Source organism: Camellia sinensis, chromosome 14 (genome assembly GCF_055761805.1).
Source record: "Camellia sinensis isolate YWXY chromosome 14, ASM5576180v1, whole genome shotgun sequence".
Taxonomy (NCBI): Eukaryota; Viridiplantae; Streptophyta; class Magnoliopsida; order Ericales; family Theaceae; genus Camellia; species Camellia sinensis.
In genome coordinates, this window is record NC_138974.1 from 62,123,047 (window position 1) to 62,138,669 (window position 15,623).

Genomic DNA, 15,623 nt, shown 5'->3' on the forward strand with positions numbered 1-15,623 from the left:
TTTTTACCTCCTCCTTTTTTTTCTTTTTTTTTTTAAAAAAAAAAATTTAAATGTAGCATTGGTAGAATACAATTTATAAGAGTGTTCAGACCTCGATTTTTTTATATACATATAAAAAAATATGATAGTGTAGCATTACTCTTGGATGATTGATGCTTGGTTCAAAAATCTTACTATGCTAGTTTTATACATTAGGAACATACTTTGAAAAGAAAATTCATTGTAAATTTTTTTAAAATAAACATTCAATTTTTTGTTTCTACAAATAGATCAGGTTCATTAAATATATATATATATATATATATTTGTACTTGAGGCAACATAATCAATCCTCATACATTCCATATAACTAACAATTAACACTAAGAAGTTATTAACTGATCCCATCCAAGAAAATCACAGGCTTCTTCTCTGAATAAATAGTATATTAGTTTCTCACAGAGATAACATTTTGAAAGAGAACCATACCTGCTCAATAAAATAAACAAGCAACTCCTCTGAAAGTTCACGGTCACCAGACTGTGAGCATGTCTCCATAGCATCTTTGTAAAGACTGTCTTTCTTTGACAATGCAATAGACTGCTTCCATCTTCCTGCCTTCTTATAAATATAAGCGGCTACACGCCTCATCTCAAGAAGCTCATGTTTTTCAATCTGCTTGAACATATCATAAACATTATTAAAAATAGGCTGATTTTATAGAAGGTAAATAACAATAACACCTCTAACCACCCACCTTCTGTGCAAGGCCTATCTGATCAAAGTTATCATGCAAATCTATTGACTCACGAAGTCTGTCATAGTCCTCCTCTTCAACATAAATTTCATTCAATGCTTCATTAACGGCAGCAATATTGTTGCTCTGTACCGCAACCATGTAGGGCTTTACAATACGGAGGTGACCAGCCTATGACCCAAAATGATCCAAAGAAAATCAATATACGGTGAGGAAACTATTTGAACTTTTACAAAAAAAATTATGTCCGAGAAAGAGAGAGAGAGAATTTCATGGATTAATTTTGAATGCAAAATAATTTAGCATGCAGACCTTTCGCATTATGTCCACCACACGTGTATGGTCTACACGAAGGGCAAGCACATTAAGAAGATCATTAATAAGATCAGGATGTTCTTCCAAGTAGAAGTGTACAGCCTTGTAGTACAGCTCCACACTTCCAACTTTCACCACAACATCTTTAAACTGCAGGTGATCCCACGCTTCTGGGGAGTGGTTCATTATGGTAGCTGCAGCATTGTCAAACTCATCATATTGGATATACAAATAAGTTAGTTCCTTCCAGTGCTGCTGTTCATCACAAGCTCGTATGAGCTTTGGAATGTTGAGACGGGTTGAGAACAGTTTGATGTGCTCCATAAGCTTCTCATGACGAAATCTTGCATAAAGAATGGCCAATTCAGTAAATATGCCCATATGAGCACGTTCCAACCCTAGACCACTCTCCATTAGAGTTATTAGCTCTTTAAAGCATCCCCTGTTCTGGTAATATTCACTAACCTCCTCCAACTCATCCACCTAGAATGATCAAACATATAAGGTTAGGAGCATTCAAATGGTAAAAGCAGACCAAAATAAGAAGTCACATAAACGATGTGATATGGAAAGCATAGATACTCCAACAAATGGAAGCAATTAAGAAGAGGATTCAGTACGAATTTCACCCCGTTATGTTAGAATCCACATTTTTTGTACCCACAAGAAGATGGTAAGTGTTAAATAGGCAACCATAACCTATGGCTTCATAAAATGACAAAAAATTTAAACAGAACAAAACTGGCACCTGTATAATGATATTGAGTCCACAAATCTGAGCCAAGCGGAATTCCTCTGCATCAACACAGGCAAAGCAAACTTCTTTCCATGTTTTTGAGCTGTCAGCTTTACGAGCTGCATCAACAGCACCTTGGAACTGTCTCAGCTTAACCAGTGTACTAGCCAACTTTGCCCAGTTAGAAATAAAGGCAAATATGAGCTTTGCAGCCTCATATAAGCTTTCATCGTACAAGCGATCCCCAACATTTGGGAGATTAGCAACATTTGGCATGAGGATGAATTCTTCAATGTCACCCAGTCTATCAATCTTGGCATAAGCATAAATGAGTTCACTATCCACCTTGGGCTCTTTGGTCTTCTGCCTAACCATCAGAAGGTATCTCACCAAGTCATGATACACATTTGTATTCTCGGCAGCCCGTATGACATCTAAGAACTGTGTGGCATCATCTGCACGAATAAATGACTCAATTGCATCACTCACTAGCCCTTCTTTAAGTTGAGCTTTTCCCACCTGGGTCCACACAGCTTCGTCTTCAACCCGGAAAGCAAACTCCACAGCTCGATCAATGCTCTGAATGTTATCTAACAGGACATTCACAGCCTGAACATTCAAGTTGAACTTTTTAAAGATCACAAATGCTTCTTCATACAGTTGTGCTTCCACAGCCACCTCTCCCACAGCAGGTCCATCAAAGTTGTCTAACCTATTTATGTAATCCATAACTCTTGGTGGATCTGCCTTGATTGCTGTCAGGATCAACAAATTCTGCAGATTGAAGTTCCCACTAAAAGCAGAATTTTGGAGCACAATCTTTTCAAGAAGCTCAATCAGTTCATGTGGAAGATCAGCTGTCATAAAAGCTTTAACAGTTGCTGAAACTTGCTCTGGGCTCTTGCTTTCAGGCAAAGCAGTAGACACAACTTGATCAATTAGCTGCCTTCTATACTCATTATCGGGACTAAGAACCTTCTCCCAGAGGTCAGCATCCATCCTTTCCACCACATATCTAATAGCGAAAACAGTAGGTAAATAACTGAACAGCATAGGAAAGTTTATGGTATAAATTGATAGTTTGAAATTCTCAATAACAATATACAAACCTAGCCTGCAATTTGAACAAGGAGTTCGTGCTGGTGACATTAATTAATTCATCATCACACTGCCCCCTACGATAAGCGACAACAGCAAGGGTGGGGTCCCGTTTCTCACAATATTTACCCACAACACGTGAATCATAGTAGGGGTTGGTGGTAAGAAAATGCTCTGGGTTGTTGTTGCTGTCTATGATGATTTTACCCAGAGCATTGTGGACATGTACATCGTGGCTTCCCTCACTCACAAGATGTTCCAGAAATTGAGTGAGTAAACCAAGACGATTTCTGCAAATAGGATGCATGGTGAGGACATGAAAGAATGAAACTGATGAAGGATAAAAAGGCACATACAGAGACACCAGACCTCTTTTCACATTCCTCTACAAGGGGATCAACTGGAAGAAGAGAACGAACTGAAAGAATAAGACCTTTAATGAAATCTTCAGGGCACTCATCATCCAGTAGCTGCCCTACAACTAGAGGAGTGTTTCCTGGATTGACCTACAAATCAAAAGAGATGCAACCATAGTGCTTCAAAATTTGTTTGATTCTCAATCAGTTTCACAAATATTTTCATAATGCAACTTTCATTCTCGAAATAAATAAGAACTGCTTAAAGTAAATTTACCTTTTGAACATATCCTTCAACATACCGAAGCATGTTGCTTGTGTATAGGTAATGAGTGAGATCAGGAATAAAACCAAAACGATCGCAGACATTGATAAGAGGACGTGCATCAGGAAGTTTTGCTTCCATTAAAAAGTTCTTCGTCTTTTCAGGGTCATAAAAGTTTGATTCCCGAGTCACCCGTTCCACTTCCTTAATCTGCCCTGTTTTAGCAGCTGCCTCAATGTACTTAAAGTGGATTTCAGGATCCTCACTGTCCCAAAATGTGAAAAGTTAGAAAAATAAATAAATAAGTGTCCTCACTATACATATATTTAAATCATTCTCTTTTTTTTTTCTTGTTCTTTTTTATACGAGAATGTACCTGGAGCTCAAATATGACCCCAAGAAGAAGTATAACCCTTCATAGGACTTGAACTGCTCGAAGAGTTTTATGCAAGACTCAACACCCAACTGCTCAGAAAATTCTTTTGCAACCTGTACAGACGTGTTAGTGAACCTTCACTTGGAAACCCAGTATTAATAAAACCAGCACAAAGAGACCAATGTATTACCTGCACAATTATCTGAAGATTGCCCCTAAGATTGACCAGTAGAAGGTCCTTCATGCACTCTAGGGCCCATTCTTTGGAAAGGGTTCCAAAGAACTCAACTAGGGACTGTAAAACACCACAAATTAGCAGATATACCACATTACTACTGGTGTAGGTTATTGAAGGCTTTTTAGTATCAAACCTGTGGTTCAATGGCATGTGTGTTCACAATGACACGTTTTATATCTGACAATTCAGTATAATGCTGCAGGGAAGACAGCAAATCAATCCAATAATAGTTTAAAAAATCTAAGACAGATTTCATCAAACAAATTTTAAGAAGCCATCATACCTGAAGGGCTCGTACATACAGACCAGCTTTTTCAGAGAGTTGTGCGATACGAGGCCGATCATAGTGGCTAAACATCCCATTAGCTAATATAGCATCCGCCACATTTGGATATGTCACCAGATTGATTTCCAAAACCTGATCAGAGTAGGTATGTTAAGAGGTTGACTTAAGCAAGGACAGCAAAACAAAACCTCAAAATCTAAAAGATTTAACCTTTGTTTGGAGGGAACCTTGTTCTGGTAAATTTGGCTTCAAAACATCCAACAGAAAGGCTGTTGCCTCACGAATCAGGTTCCTCTGAATAATGGCAGAAAATTCAAAAGCCAAGTATTAAGTGCATAAAAATTTTCAATTCCAAATTTAGTCCATCGCATTAGTGAACTAAGAGGGGTATATAAAGAATAATGTTTAGTTCAAATTATATTGCATGATTTTAGAAGTATAGAAATGAAGACTCTTGTAGATAGGATAGGACTATAGAAGAATCACTGAACCTGAAGGAATAGATCTGTGATTGTATTGTAGTCAACTGGGCAACCTCCCTCCATTTGAGACATCATTAAAGCGAAATTAACAGCTCCCTGCCATTCAAAAAGTGTTTTAAATCATCCTGCATTGGAAAAGTGTGCTCAAATGCACTCAAACATGGGAAGAGGTAAGAATTTAAGAGAGGCCTGGTATTCAACCCCAAGACAAGGTTTCATAAAATCATTAATTTGAAAAAAATAAAAATAAAAATGAAGAAGATAAATTAAATATCCTTACCAAAACGGCATAAAATATCCATCAAAACTATTAATTTTATAAAATAAAAATGAAAAAAATTCAAACGTCACGCCCAAAATTATACCTATAAAACTGTACATACCTGGGCATCTGATCGCAGAATTGTTTGTAGAAGAAATAAATAATCAGGTGTGTATCCAACCTGCATTGTTGAAAAAATGATTCACAGTGATGACCGTCCACACAAATAACCATGAGAAATGATGATGTTAAAAAAAAATACTGTATTATTGATTGTTGTTATTTTGATGTGTTGATGTATTACAAGATTGATGAATTACAATTCCTATACAATCTATATATAGAAGAAAATGTGGTAGTAGGTGTAGTGGAGGTGATAGTGGGTTAGGTGAAGTGGAGTGTGTGGTGAAGTGGAGGTAGGTGAAGTGGAGTGTGTAGTGGAGTAGGTGAAGGTAAAGATGGGAAATTCTAACAGCCCCCCGCAAACTCAAGGAGGAGAGAAACTAACCAACTTGAGTTTGGAGAGAGTAACAAAACAAGAAAATACATAAAAATAAAAAAGGATAAGAGACACTGTATGGTCGTGTCAGACCGTTGGTGAAGACACTGTATGGGGTGTCATAACGTTGTAGAGGACACTGTATGGTGGTGTCAGACCGATGTAGAAGACAGTTTATGGGGTCATGTCGGACCGTTGTAGAAGACAGTTTATGGGGTCATGTCGGACCGTTGTAGAAGACAGTTTATGGGGTCATGTCGGACCGTTGTAGAAGACAGTTTATGGGGTCATGTCGGACCGTTTGTAGAAGACAGTTTATGGGGTCATGTCGGACCGTTGTAGAAGACAGTTTATGGGGTCATGTCGGACCGTTGTAGAAGACAATGTTGTGACAGTTTACGGAGTCTTGCTGGACCCTTGTAGAAACTAACCGGAATCAATGTCGGGACAGTTTACAGAGTCTTGTCGGACCCTTGTAGAAACTAACCGGAATCTATGTCGGGACAGTTTACAGAGTCTTGTCGGACCCTTGTAGAAACTAACCGGAATTTATGTCGGGACAGTTTACAGAGTCTTGTCGGACCCATAAAGGAGCTAACCGGAATCAATGTCGGGACAGTTTACAGAGTCTTGTCGGACCCCTTAAAAAATCGCATCCTCAAAAGGTGCGCTCAATTTTTTAAAAAGGCGTGCCATCAAAAGGCGTGCCCAATTTATCAAAAAGTGCGCCGGACATGATGGCGAGGCACGTGAGTGTCTTGGTTGGCGTGCCCGTTTGTCGTTTGGCGTCAAGAGGCGCGCGATGCGCGTGGCTGGCCCTGGCTATTTAAAACAAGGTTGAGGCGAAGGCTGTGCATACTAGTCTGAAACCTCGGAACGCTCGGAGAGCTTGTCTCTGCAAATCTTGAAACACCCGGAAACCAACCCTTCTCTGAAACACTTGGCAACCCAAAAACATGGCTTCTTCTTCCCGTTCAGCTACCCAGAACCTGCTCATGCTCTTTCCAGAACTGAACGAGCCCACAGGAGAAATAACTGGTGCGGTGGCCAGTGAACCGCAACCAAACACCTCTGGTTTTGCTCCATTGAACTTTCCGATGCGGTCGGTGGAGCAAAGAATGGCAGTGCAGTCGGATGTGGAGGCCAATCAGTATACTTTGAAGGCATGTGTGGAAAGCATGACGACGGTCACAAATTTGTCGAACCGGCTGCAGAGTAGAACAAATGAGGTGCAGCATTTAAACTCCCAGCTGGCTCTGCTCCAACGCATGTATAAGGATGCGCGAGCAGAGATAAGCGTGCTAAGGGCAGAAAACAAGGAGCTGAAGCGGAAGGCCACCGTGATGTTCCGATTTGGAGGTCCGCCATATGCTGTAGTGGAGGAGCAGGGAGTAAATGTGCTCGGTGGCGTGGGAAATCCGGAGGCAACATCGTCAAGGGCCGTCCAGGACGGAGGCAAAAAGAAGAGACCGGCGGCAGAGTAGAGAAGAAAAATCCCACCTGTGGTTGTTTGTTTGTATTTTGTTTTTTTTTTTTTTTTTTTTTTTTTTTTTTTTTTTTTTTGTGGAAACATGGTGATCGGGGTGAGCCCCGACATGAATAAAATGAGTTTGGTGTGCAGATCTTCCTGCGTCCTTTTTTTTTTTTTTTTTTTTTTTTTTTTTTTTTTTTTTTTTTTTTTTTTTTTACGGAAGATAGGATGATGCTCACGAGTTGTATAATAAGGAAAATGGATAGAAAAAGAAAGATACAATAAATAAAATAAAATAAAATAAAATAAAAGTAGGAGTAGTGAAAATATATTATAAGAAATATATATATATATAGTTAAATAAAAGAAAAGGGAAAAGAACGTGGGTGCACATGGGTTTGGTGTGATGATGCATTAGTTTAAGATGATGCATTAGTTTAAGATATATATATATATTAAAAAAAGAAATGTGAGATGGAAATTGGGTTGGTGTGCAAAGCCGGTGATGCGGTTTTGTTTTCAAAAAGATGGATTTAAAATAAATATAAAAAAAGAAAAAGAAAGTGGAGACAAAAGTGGGAACACATGTGCTGGTGTATGGTTTAAAAAATAATGAAGCATTATAATAATGAAAACAAAGGTAAAGAGTGGTTTAAAAAATAAACAAAGAGGATGGGTCCTCTTGAACTGCTTCACACGCTTCTTCACAATCTTCTTGGTAATCAAAGGAACAGCCATTGTTTCTGGTGTCGACGCTGCGGAGAGCCTTGCTCCTGTGAACCCTAAAACTGCGAGGAGGATAGATAAAACTGCGGAGAGCTGGCGGTTCTCCGTCGAAACCAACGACGCCGGAATCTGGACACAGGTCCCTTCCAGGTGCCAAGACTACGTCCACGATTACATTACCGGCGTTCGCTACCGTTCCGACTCCGAGATGGTCGCCAAGACGGTGGAGTTCGCCGGAAACGGCAAGGACGCCTGGGTTTTCGATATCGATGAGACTTTGCTTTCTAACCTGCCATACTACGCGCACCACGGATTCGGATCAGAAACATTCGATGAAGTCTCTTTCGATGAATGGGTGGATTTGGCTGAGGCTCCTGCTTTACTGGCAAGTTTGAAGTTATACAAGGAGCTTCAAGAGATGGGTTTTACAATATTTCTTCTGATTCAGGTAAGCCGGCCATTGTGTACAAATAGAAGAGGAGAGAGAGAGCATCTGGTGACAGATCCTCTTGAGGCCAGAGTAGTCTCAGTTGGGTTTATTGAAGGTGGTGGATTCGAAGAAATTTCAAGGTATGTGTAGAGGTCCGGCGGGCGGCCAAGAGGAGGCTGCCGCCCGCCGGTGAAGCAGAATTACTAGCTTCTCAACCTTGCTCTGATACCATGTTAAAAAAAAATACTGTATTATTGATTGTTGTTATTTTGATGTGTTGATGTATTACAAGATTGATGAATTACAATTCCTATACAATCTATATATAGAAGAAAATGTGGTAGTAGGTGTAGTGGAGGTGATAGTGGGTTAGGTGAAGTGGAGTGTGTGGTGAAGTGGAGGTAGGTGAAGTGGAGTGTGTAGTGGAGTAGGTGAAGGTAAAGATGGGAAATTCTAACAGATGATGATCATAAAGATGATATGATGACAGAAATAGTGGTACTCCTAGTTTATGTGTAGTTTATAAAATGATAAATAAAAATAATATCTTTAGTATCCATATTTTGAACATGTGAATTTAAAATAAAACATATGAAATTATTTGAATGATTGTAATTGCATAAGCATGCCACCTGCTTTGAGTATATGAGAATTTTGTCAAACTCCCTCTTCTCAGCAAACGCAGTAACAACTTTTGGAGTCACTCTAGCTTTAATGTAAATTTTCAGTGCAAGGTCATTATCCACTGTCTGCAATAGAAACAGGATTCATTACATCAGAAATTCCAATAGAACAGATCTGATAAATAATATAGAACAAGCGACTTTGGGAAATTACTTTCATTTCAGGTAAATTTTTGAAAGTATAGTTTAAACAATGAGTAAATTTGAAACAGAGAGATTAAAAATAAAGGATTACAGAAAAGTTTTGTATAAGAACTATAGCACAATAAACATCATGAAAAGTTCAATCTTCCAAATAAAACCTTCACAAGATCTCCAAGCTCCTCGCTACATTCAAGTTTGTCCTCTGCCAACCAATTCTCCAAAAGATTCTTTTTGTTCTGATTTACAACAAGACGAGATAGTTCCAATGACTCAAAAGCATTGAGCTTTCCCCTAGTTAAAAGAGTTCCAAAGTACTGCAGCAAAGGAGGTGTTTGCCCAGCTTGCACTGGAACACTCTGCAAAGCATAAAGAGTAAATGAGGGCCTTGACATTTACACATTCTGAAGACAAATGGTTAGGGCTGATATCATGTTAATAAAACCTGAAATTTAGCAACAGTGTCAGAAGTGCGGAGAATTCCCTGCGGTGACTCTGCAGCAAGTTCTGCAGCCTCCTTATACTTTGTCTGAGCAAACAATTCTTGGAACCGCTCAACAACCTGAGAAAGGAAAAAAAATAAAATCAAAAACAAAAAATCAAATTCAACCACCATTATGGAAGTGAATAGGCACCTGTCAGCAGACATCAACCAAAGCATCAGTCACTTAAATTTTTGCCACCCTCTCTATTTGACTTAAATAATTTCCCAACATATACTTTTTTTCATAAGGGGAGCTTAATACAAAAAAATAGACATTGACAGGTGTCCGGAGCTTCTGAGAATGTATTTTATGCAGTGTTACACGGACTCTTCTATTCCTCCTAGTGTGCTTAGTGGTTACTAGATACAATAAGGGTAAGGGCATGAGATGTGTCCAACACCCCTACCCAAATTAGATAGATGCTCGGATCCTCTAATTTTTATGATATTTGAAGAAGAAGAAGCTCACATTTTGTAGAATAGATAACTTTCTAGCCTCTAACATGGATGAGAGATACTCCTCTTTTTCCTCTAAATCCCATATAATTTCAATTATGCTCCTAATAATTTACAACTTCTTTATGTTAGAATTTCATTCGACACGCAATATATTTAAATATTCTACACATGCCTATGTACCCGAACCCAACTTTCAAATACATATCCCAATATCCAAATATTTAGGTTTAGGAAGATTTGAAACTTGGACGCACACCCACACCCAATACTCATACCGGAGTCCATGTAACATAGATTTTATGCACACTGAAAAAGATCTCCAAAGTCAAATTTGGATTATCAGGCAGAAGAAGAAATTGGTAAGAGTTTCAACAAACTAAGCTCTCCTACAAATCAATCAACAAAAGCAAAAATTGTATCACAAAACTTCCCTGTCAACCAAAATTTAAAAGAACGAATCAATGACATTGTTATCCTAAAAACTTCGATCACTACATCTCAAAGGTATACCGGTTCATCTCCATCCAAATGCAGCACATCAAACATTAAGGTACTGCCATCCCATAAATTAGACAATGCATCTGCAAAGCAGCACAACCAATCCACTAGATACATAAGCCATTGTGTAGCGTAATCAGTAACTTCACTTTTTTTCCTTTAGCGCGTGTGTGAGATCAAGAGTCAGTTGAGCCATTATGAATGAGAGCAGAAACATGTAGAGTCCCATCTACCTATCAATTCATTTTCTGAGCTCACAGTCACAAATGTTCAAATTGGATTCCCCCCCCCCCCCCCCCACCCCCACAAGCTCATCTCAGATTGAAAGTTTCAAAAATTTTATCATTTAATTAAATCAGTACAAATTGAATAAATATATTCAATTATACATGGTTATGCACAACAATTTACGAACAAAAAGAAAAAGAAAGCATATAGTATTTAAGAACCTCAACCAAGTTAAACACCAGTAGGTATTGAACCTAGGGAAAAGAGCTAAAATCTAATAAAATATAGCTTAAACATACCAGGTTTTCTGCACCAGGGAGGTTTCCACGTTTGGCAAGATTAACAGCAAGCTCCAGATTATTTAACTGCAACCAAAAATCAAAATCTCAAAAATAAAATTTTTGATCAATTCCAAACTTCTAGCAGCAGAAATGAGAAAACCTTATGCACACACCTGACCACTGACAAAAGACACAATCGTTGCTTCATTTACAGTGGCAAGCAAAACTTGGCCACGCCTATTGACGGCATAAAATCCGCCAATTGATGAAGCTTCTGTTGTCAAAAATATAGGATCTGGACTAATCCGATTCCTATAAATGGCAGCAGCTGTCTCTAGGTCATACACGAATAGAAGTCCAAGCTTTGTGATCACATAAATCAAACTATGCATGTGTGATATCTGTCACAAAAGAAGTAAGCATCTTAATTGACTGTAACCAATGAACATCCAAGGCTTGTTAAGCAGCATAGCTACACTCTACCTGCATTGCCACTGGAAAGTCATCAACAAAGTCTGGGGGAAAGAATAAATCTGCTTGCTTCTTAGAAAATGCAGGTTTTCCTGATGACAAATTCTACATTGTTAGTATCATTTACTTGACCAAGAAAGCATAACATGAAATGAATGAAAGAAGCATCAGACTTTTTTTTAAAAAAAATGCTCGGAAAGGGAATACGTGTGTATGTATAGAAAATATGGAAAGTAGATTTACGACAGTGAGAAATAAGCAACATGACATCTGGAAAAAAGGGAAGATGCTAACGGATCGTTAGAGAACCTGGCTGGGCACCGAGTTCAATAACATGCAACTTGGATGTAATTTGTCCAGCATTAGAGGTCTTTGAAGCAAAACATATAAGAACTGAAGGTTTCTCATTCCCTGCAACCTGTATAGATGAAAGGGGGGAAGGAAAGAAAAAAACGAAAGAAGGAAATTGAGACCAAGGAAAAAAAACTGTCAGAAAGCAACACAAAAATAAAAACAATTAGTCAAAATTAAAGTCCATGGGAAAGAAAAATATTAGAGAACGGCATGCTCCCACTTTAAATGAGGCAAATGATGCAGCATGTGCTTCAAGAGCTTGACTCCGTTGCTGATCCACAGCGAAAAGCTGCATACTCCCTTTTACAAGTTGTGGCCTCTACAAGGAAAGTAGAAGATGAATCAGAGGAGGAATTTAAATTTTTAAAAATTTCTTTTACAATTGTAAGCTCTCTTACGTTTAGAGACCAAAGCTCATGGATTTGAGCCATTACATGCGGAAAATTGCAGATTTCTAAATAAAATCTGATTTTTGCATCTATTGGCCTTTGATCCAAGTTTATGCTAGTATGCTTTCAAACCGACTACATCACCATTAGAATAGAAATATGTACCCGAAAACATTACTTGTTCAACAATAAATTTGATTAACAGTACAACTTAGGTCACACAGTTCCCACGTTTTTCAATAAACAGACATTTGCAAGCTTTTGATGTGTGGTGCTGAGAAAACAAATTGTAAAAATAAAAAATAAAAAGATTAAGAAACACACACGTATTCATACAATACTACAACACCTAAATATCCATTGTCAATGTTTCCACAAGACTACTAGACAGGGGAATCATTGAGGTCACGTTCAACATATGGGCACATAACACAGGTCGGTTCACAGATATTACATGGCCAAAATTATATCATTTATTATAACTCTTTGGAAGCCATGACAATGACAGAAAAAAAAAAAATTAGAAATCCAATTATAAAGGATGGACCTACATCCAATCTATAGAACAGTTTAGTATGAACAAATCGGGTAGGTAAAAGTTACAGATAACACTGAGCCAGCAAACCTCAGGTGAACCAGGAGCAATTCCAATCAAGACCAACCACTTTTCAGTAGGATCACAACGATAGTTGATTATTTGATTATTCACCAAATTCGCTGTTCGGTCAAACATCTTCATAGGTTCAGAATCACCTGCTTATGAACCGAGATTATGATAAAAGGTGAGAAAATTGCATTTAAAATTTGAAAAAGAAAAAACTACATGACAAAATAACTGATACATAAAGCAATTAAAAATAAAATTTAGTAAGGACAAAGTAGCAAGTATTAATCCAGTGAAAAGTAGAGGTGTTTGCCTTCAATTGACCAATGATAGACTGATGTCTGTGTGACTAGGCCAAGCATCTTTGGGGTGATCCACTTCCAAAATACAATCTATAAGAAGAGCAATATCCAAGGATTAAGGCCATCTTGATAACTCAGTATAAAACAAATCAAAGGGTAAGCAACAGTGAAGTCGACGTTCTGAAAGCAATTGACAGGACAAAATTATCACCTGCTCTGGCATCTGATGTGATTTGACTTTTGTCTTCAATTCAATGTTGAATATTTGCAAATGGTCCTGATTTGTTCCCGGGACTTGAGCTTTATATAGAATGTCATAAACATTAGCCTAGTGATGCATCTTGGTAAAAGGAGCATGTGATCATAACAATCAACAGATTGAGTTGAGGAACATAAAATAAGATGACATGCCTCTTTGGCTTATTTAGTAGTGCATCTCTACTACTTTCTTTCTTTTTATTCTTGCTTCTCTATCCTTTAGAATTCGTCTACTTCTTATTATTGTTCTCATTAGTAAGGACCCTAGTGGAAGTCATATCACCAAGAAAAGAAAGGGAGCTAGAAAATATGAAGCCTCTCTAAATGGTGACTTTAGCACTCTGTTTATTTGGGAAGAAAACATTTTATGGCATGTGATACAACTGAAAACGAAAGTAATGGAAAACATTTTTCATGGTCAATGGGAAATAAGATGAAAATTTTTACACTTTTAAAGGGTGAAAAAAGGTTTCCAGACTAAGGTGTCTTACCAATATCACTACACTACCACCACACCATCACCTCCACCAACACACTGCCACTGCCACCGCCTCACTGCCACCATCACTTATACAACCATTAGTGCATTAATTTCAAAGACACAACGGACCATAGAAAACGTTTTCCACAAAAACAAACGGAGCATAGATAAATGATCATTTCACAAATAAAGAAACATAGGAAATGGCCTTATTATAAAAATGTTGCATATGGCGCACCATTAAATTAATTTCTAAGTAATCATAAACTAAAAAGCTTTTCTAACAATAATTTGCAGTATGGGGTTTGATACCATAGTGGTTGATACCATATATGCAACGAAAAAGATTAAAAATGCAATCAGGTGAAAAATCCTACCTTTAAGGGCAAGAATTCTAGAATTGGGGTTCATCAAAGCCGAGTCAGCAGTGATTGGCCTTCGCAGTGGCTGCATAGGCACGTTCATATCAATGATAACAACACTATTTTGAGGTGCAGTTTCCCTCACACAAATGTACTTATCCGATTCCATCGTCACATTGGTGAATGTGATAAATTGTTGGTTGATTCCTAGGCTAGGCAACTGCAAGAACACCAAATTAAATTTAAGAACATCTTAAGCAAAAACAAACAAAATTCAAACCATGCAATTCATTGAGTCAATAACACAAGAAAAGGAATTCGAGTCACATGCATCAAAATCCTCACCCAAAACTTCCACGTAACAAAATCTCATATAAAGAATTAAAATTACACAGTTTATCCGATATCTACAGTCCAACATGACCTACTTAAAAAAGTTTTTCAAAAAAAAAAAGTCAAAAAAATGTGTCAAATCATTATCTAACTTTTTTACATATCTTTTTTTATAAAAAGCTAAAAACCATTCATCAAACCTTCAAACCATTCAAAACTTTAAATATAAAATTACAAACACATCTCTTTTGCACCTACTGCTATAACATATATACATACAGAAATTGTATTGCAAAGCACTGGTCAAAGTCAGACATAAATTTGCTTCAATTCGAAACAAGTGAGAGAGAAATAGAGAGAACTGACCGTTAGGACTTCTTTCATGGCGATGGGAGCATTTGCAGCAGCCATGACTGCCCAGACTGTGTGGTGGTCTCTCTCTGTGATGGTTCTTTGATTTCAGCGAGTCCAGTTTTGAAGAGAGAGAGAGAGAGAGAGAGAGAGAGAGAGTACTCTACTCTGTGATTTGTTGGACCCTTGTACGTTTTTCTTTCTTAATGACCAAGTAAATTGCACTCCACAGCCCCTGATGTTTACCCAATTGCGTTATTTACATCGCATTGTCGTATCCTATTCTTGTCTCTGTCAAATAAGTCAACTATTTACTTGATTAATCATTTTTATCGCTGTTAACAATTTAATTTTTAAATTATCAATTCTACCCTCTTGCATTTTTTCCCGTCTCGTGTTGATTGTCCATTTATTTTTTTTATTTTTTATTTTTTTTGATGTTGCAAAGTATTTGTCTATTTTTAAAAGTCAAAACATAAAATTTTAAAGAATTCCAAAATTACCTTTTAAAAATAATTATAAATAGAGTAATACTTCGTAACTCGAAAAATTTGACTTGAAAATGATTCAAATATCCAGAACGACGTCGTTTTGAGTAATCTTTTCTTTTATTTTCTTTTCTTTTCTTTTATTCTTTTTCTTGCTTTCGAATAGAGACAGAGGGAAGA

The 15,623-nt window shown here is 37.6% G+C and overlaps 1 protein-coding gene across 1 annotated transcript in view; it reads right to left on the reverse strand.

Moving 5' to 3' along the window:
- LOC114320614 (clathrin heavy chain 1) overlaps positions 1–15,227 on the reverse strand; it is a 24,917-nt gene extending 9,690 nt beyond the window's left edge. The window contains exons 1-27 of the mRNA XM_082903915.1: positions 14,971–15,227; positions 14,287–14,491; positions 13,382–13,470; positions 13,182–13,260; positions 12,890–13,017; positions 12,096–12,194; positions 11,831–11,939; positions 11,534–11,613; positions 11,224–11,451; positions 11,069–11,134; positions 9,546–9,662; positions 9,262–9,459; positions 8,909–9,025; positions 5,272–5,331; positions 4,898–4,984; positions 4,617–4,700; positions 4,404–4,538; positions 4,254–4,316; positions 4,073–4,177; positions 3,883–3,995; positions 3,519–3,771; positions 3,255–3,391; positions 2,897–3,175; positions 1,800–2,802; positions 1,049–1,534; positions 737–907; positions 469–654 (exon numbers count right to left, since the gene is read on the reverse strand). Coding sequence (XP_082760041.1) covers positions 469–654; positions 737–907; positions 1,049–1,534; positions 1,800–2,802; positions 2,897–3,175; positions 3,255–3,391; positions 3,519–3,771; positions 3,883–3,995; positions 4,073–4,177; positions 4,254–4,316; positions 4,404–4,538; positions 4,617–4,700; positions 4,898–4,984; positions 5,272–5,331; positions 8,909–9,025; positions 9,262–9,459; positions 9,546–9,662; positions 11,069–11,134; positions 11,224–11,451; positions 11,534–11,613; positions 11,831–11,939; positions 12,096–12,194; positions 12,890–13,017; positions 13,182–13,260; positions 13,382–13,470; positions 14,287–14,491; positions 14,971–15,015 — 4,722 coding nt within the window. The 5' untranslated portion in view covers positions 15,016–15,227. The remainder of the gene's footprint in view (positions 1–468; positions 655–736; positions 908–1,048; positions 1,535–1,799; positions 2,803–2,896; positions 3,176–3,254; positions 3,392–3,518; positions 3,772–3,882; positions 3,996–4,072; positions 4,178–4,253; positions 4,317–4,403; positions 4,539–4,616; positions 4,701–4,897; positions 4,985–5,271; positions 5,332–8,908; positions 9,026–9,261; positions 9,460–9,545; positions 9,663–11,068; positions 11,135–11,223; positions 11,452–11,533; positions 11,614–11,830; positions 11,940–12,095; positions 12,195–12,889; positions 13,018–13,181; positions 13,261–13,381; positions 13,471–14,286; positions 14,492–14,970) is intronic.
- Between the last annotated feature and the right edge of the window lie 396 nt (positions 15,228–15,623).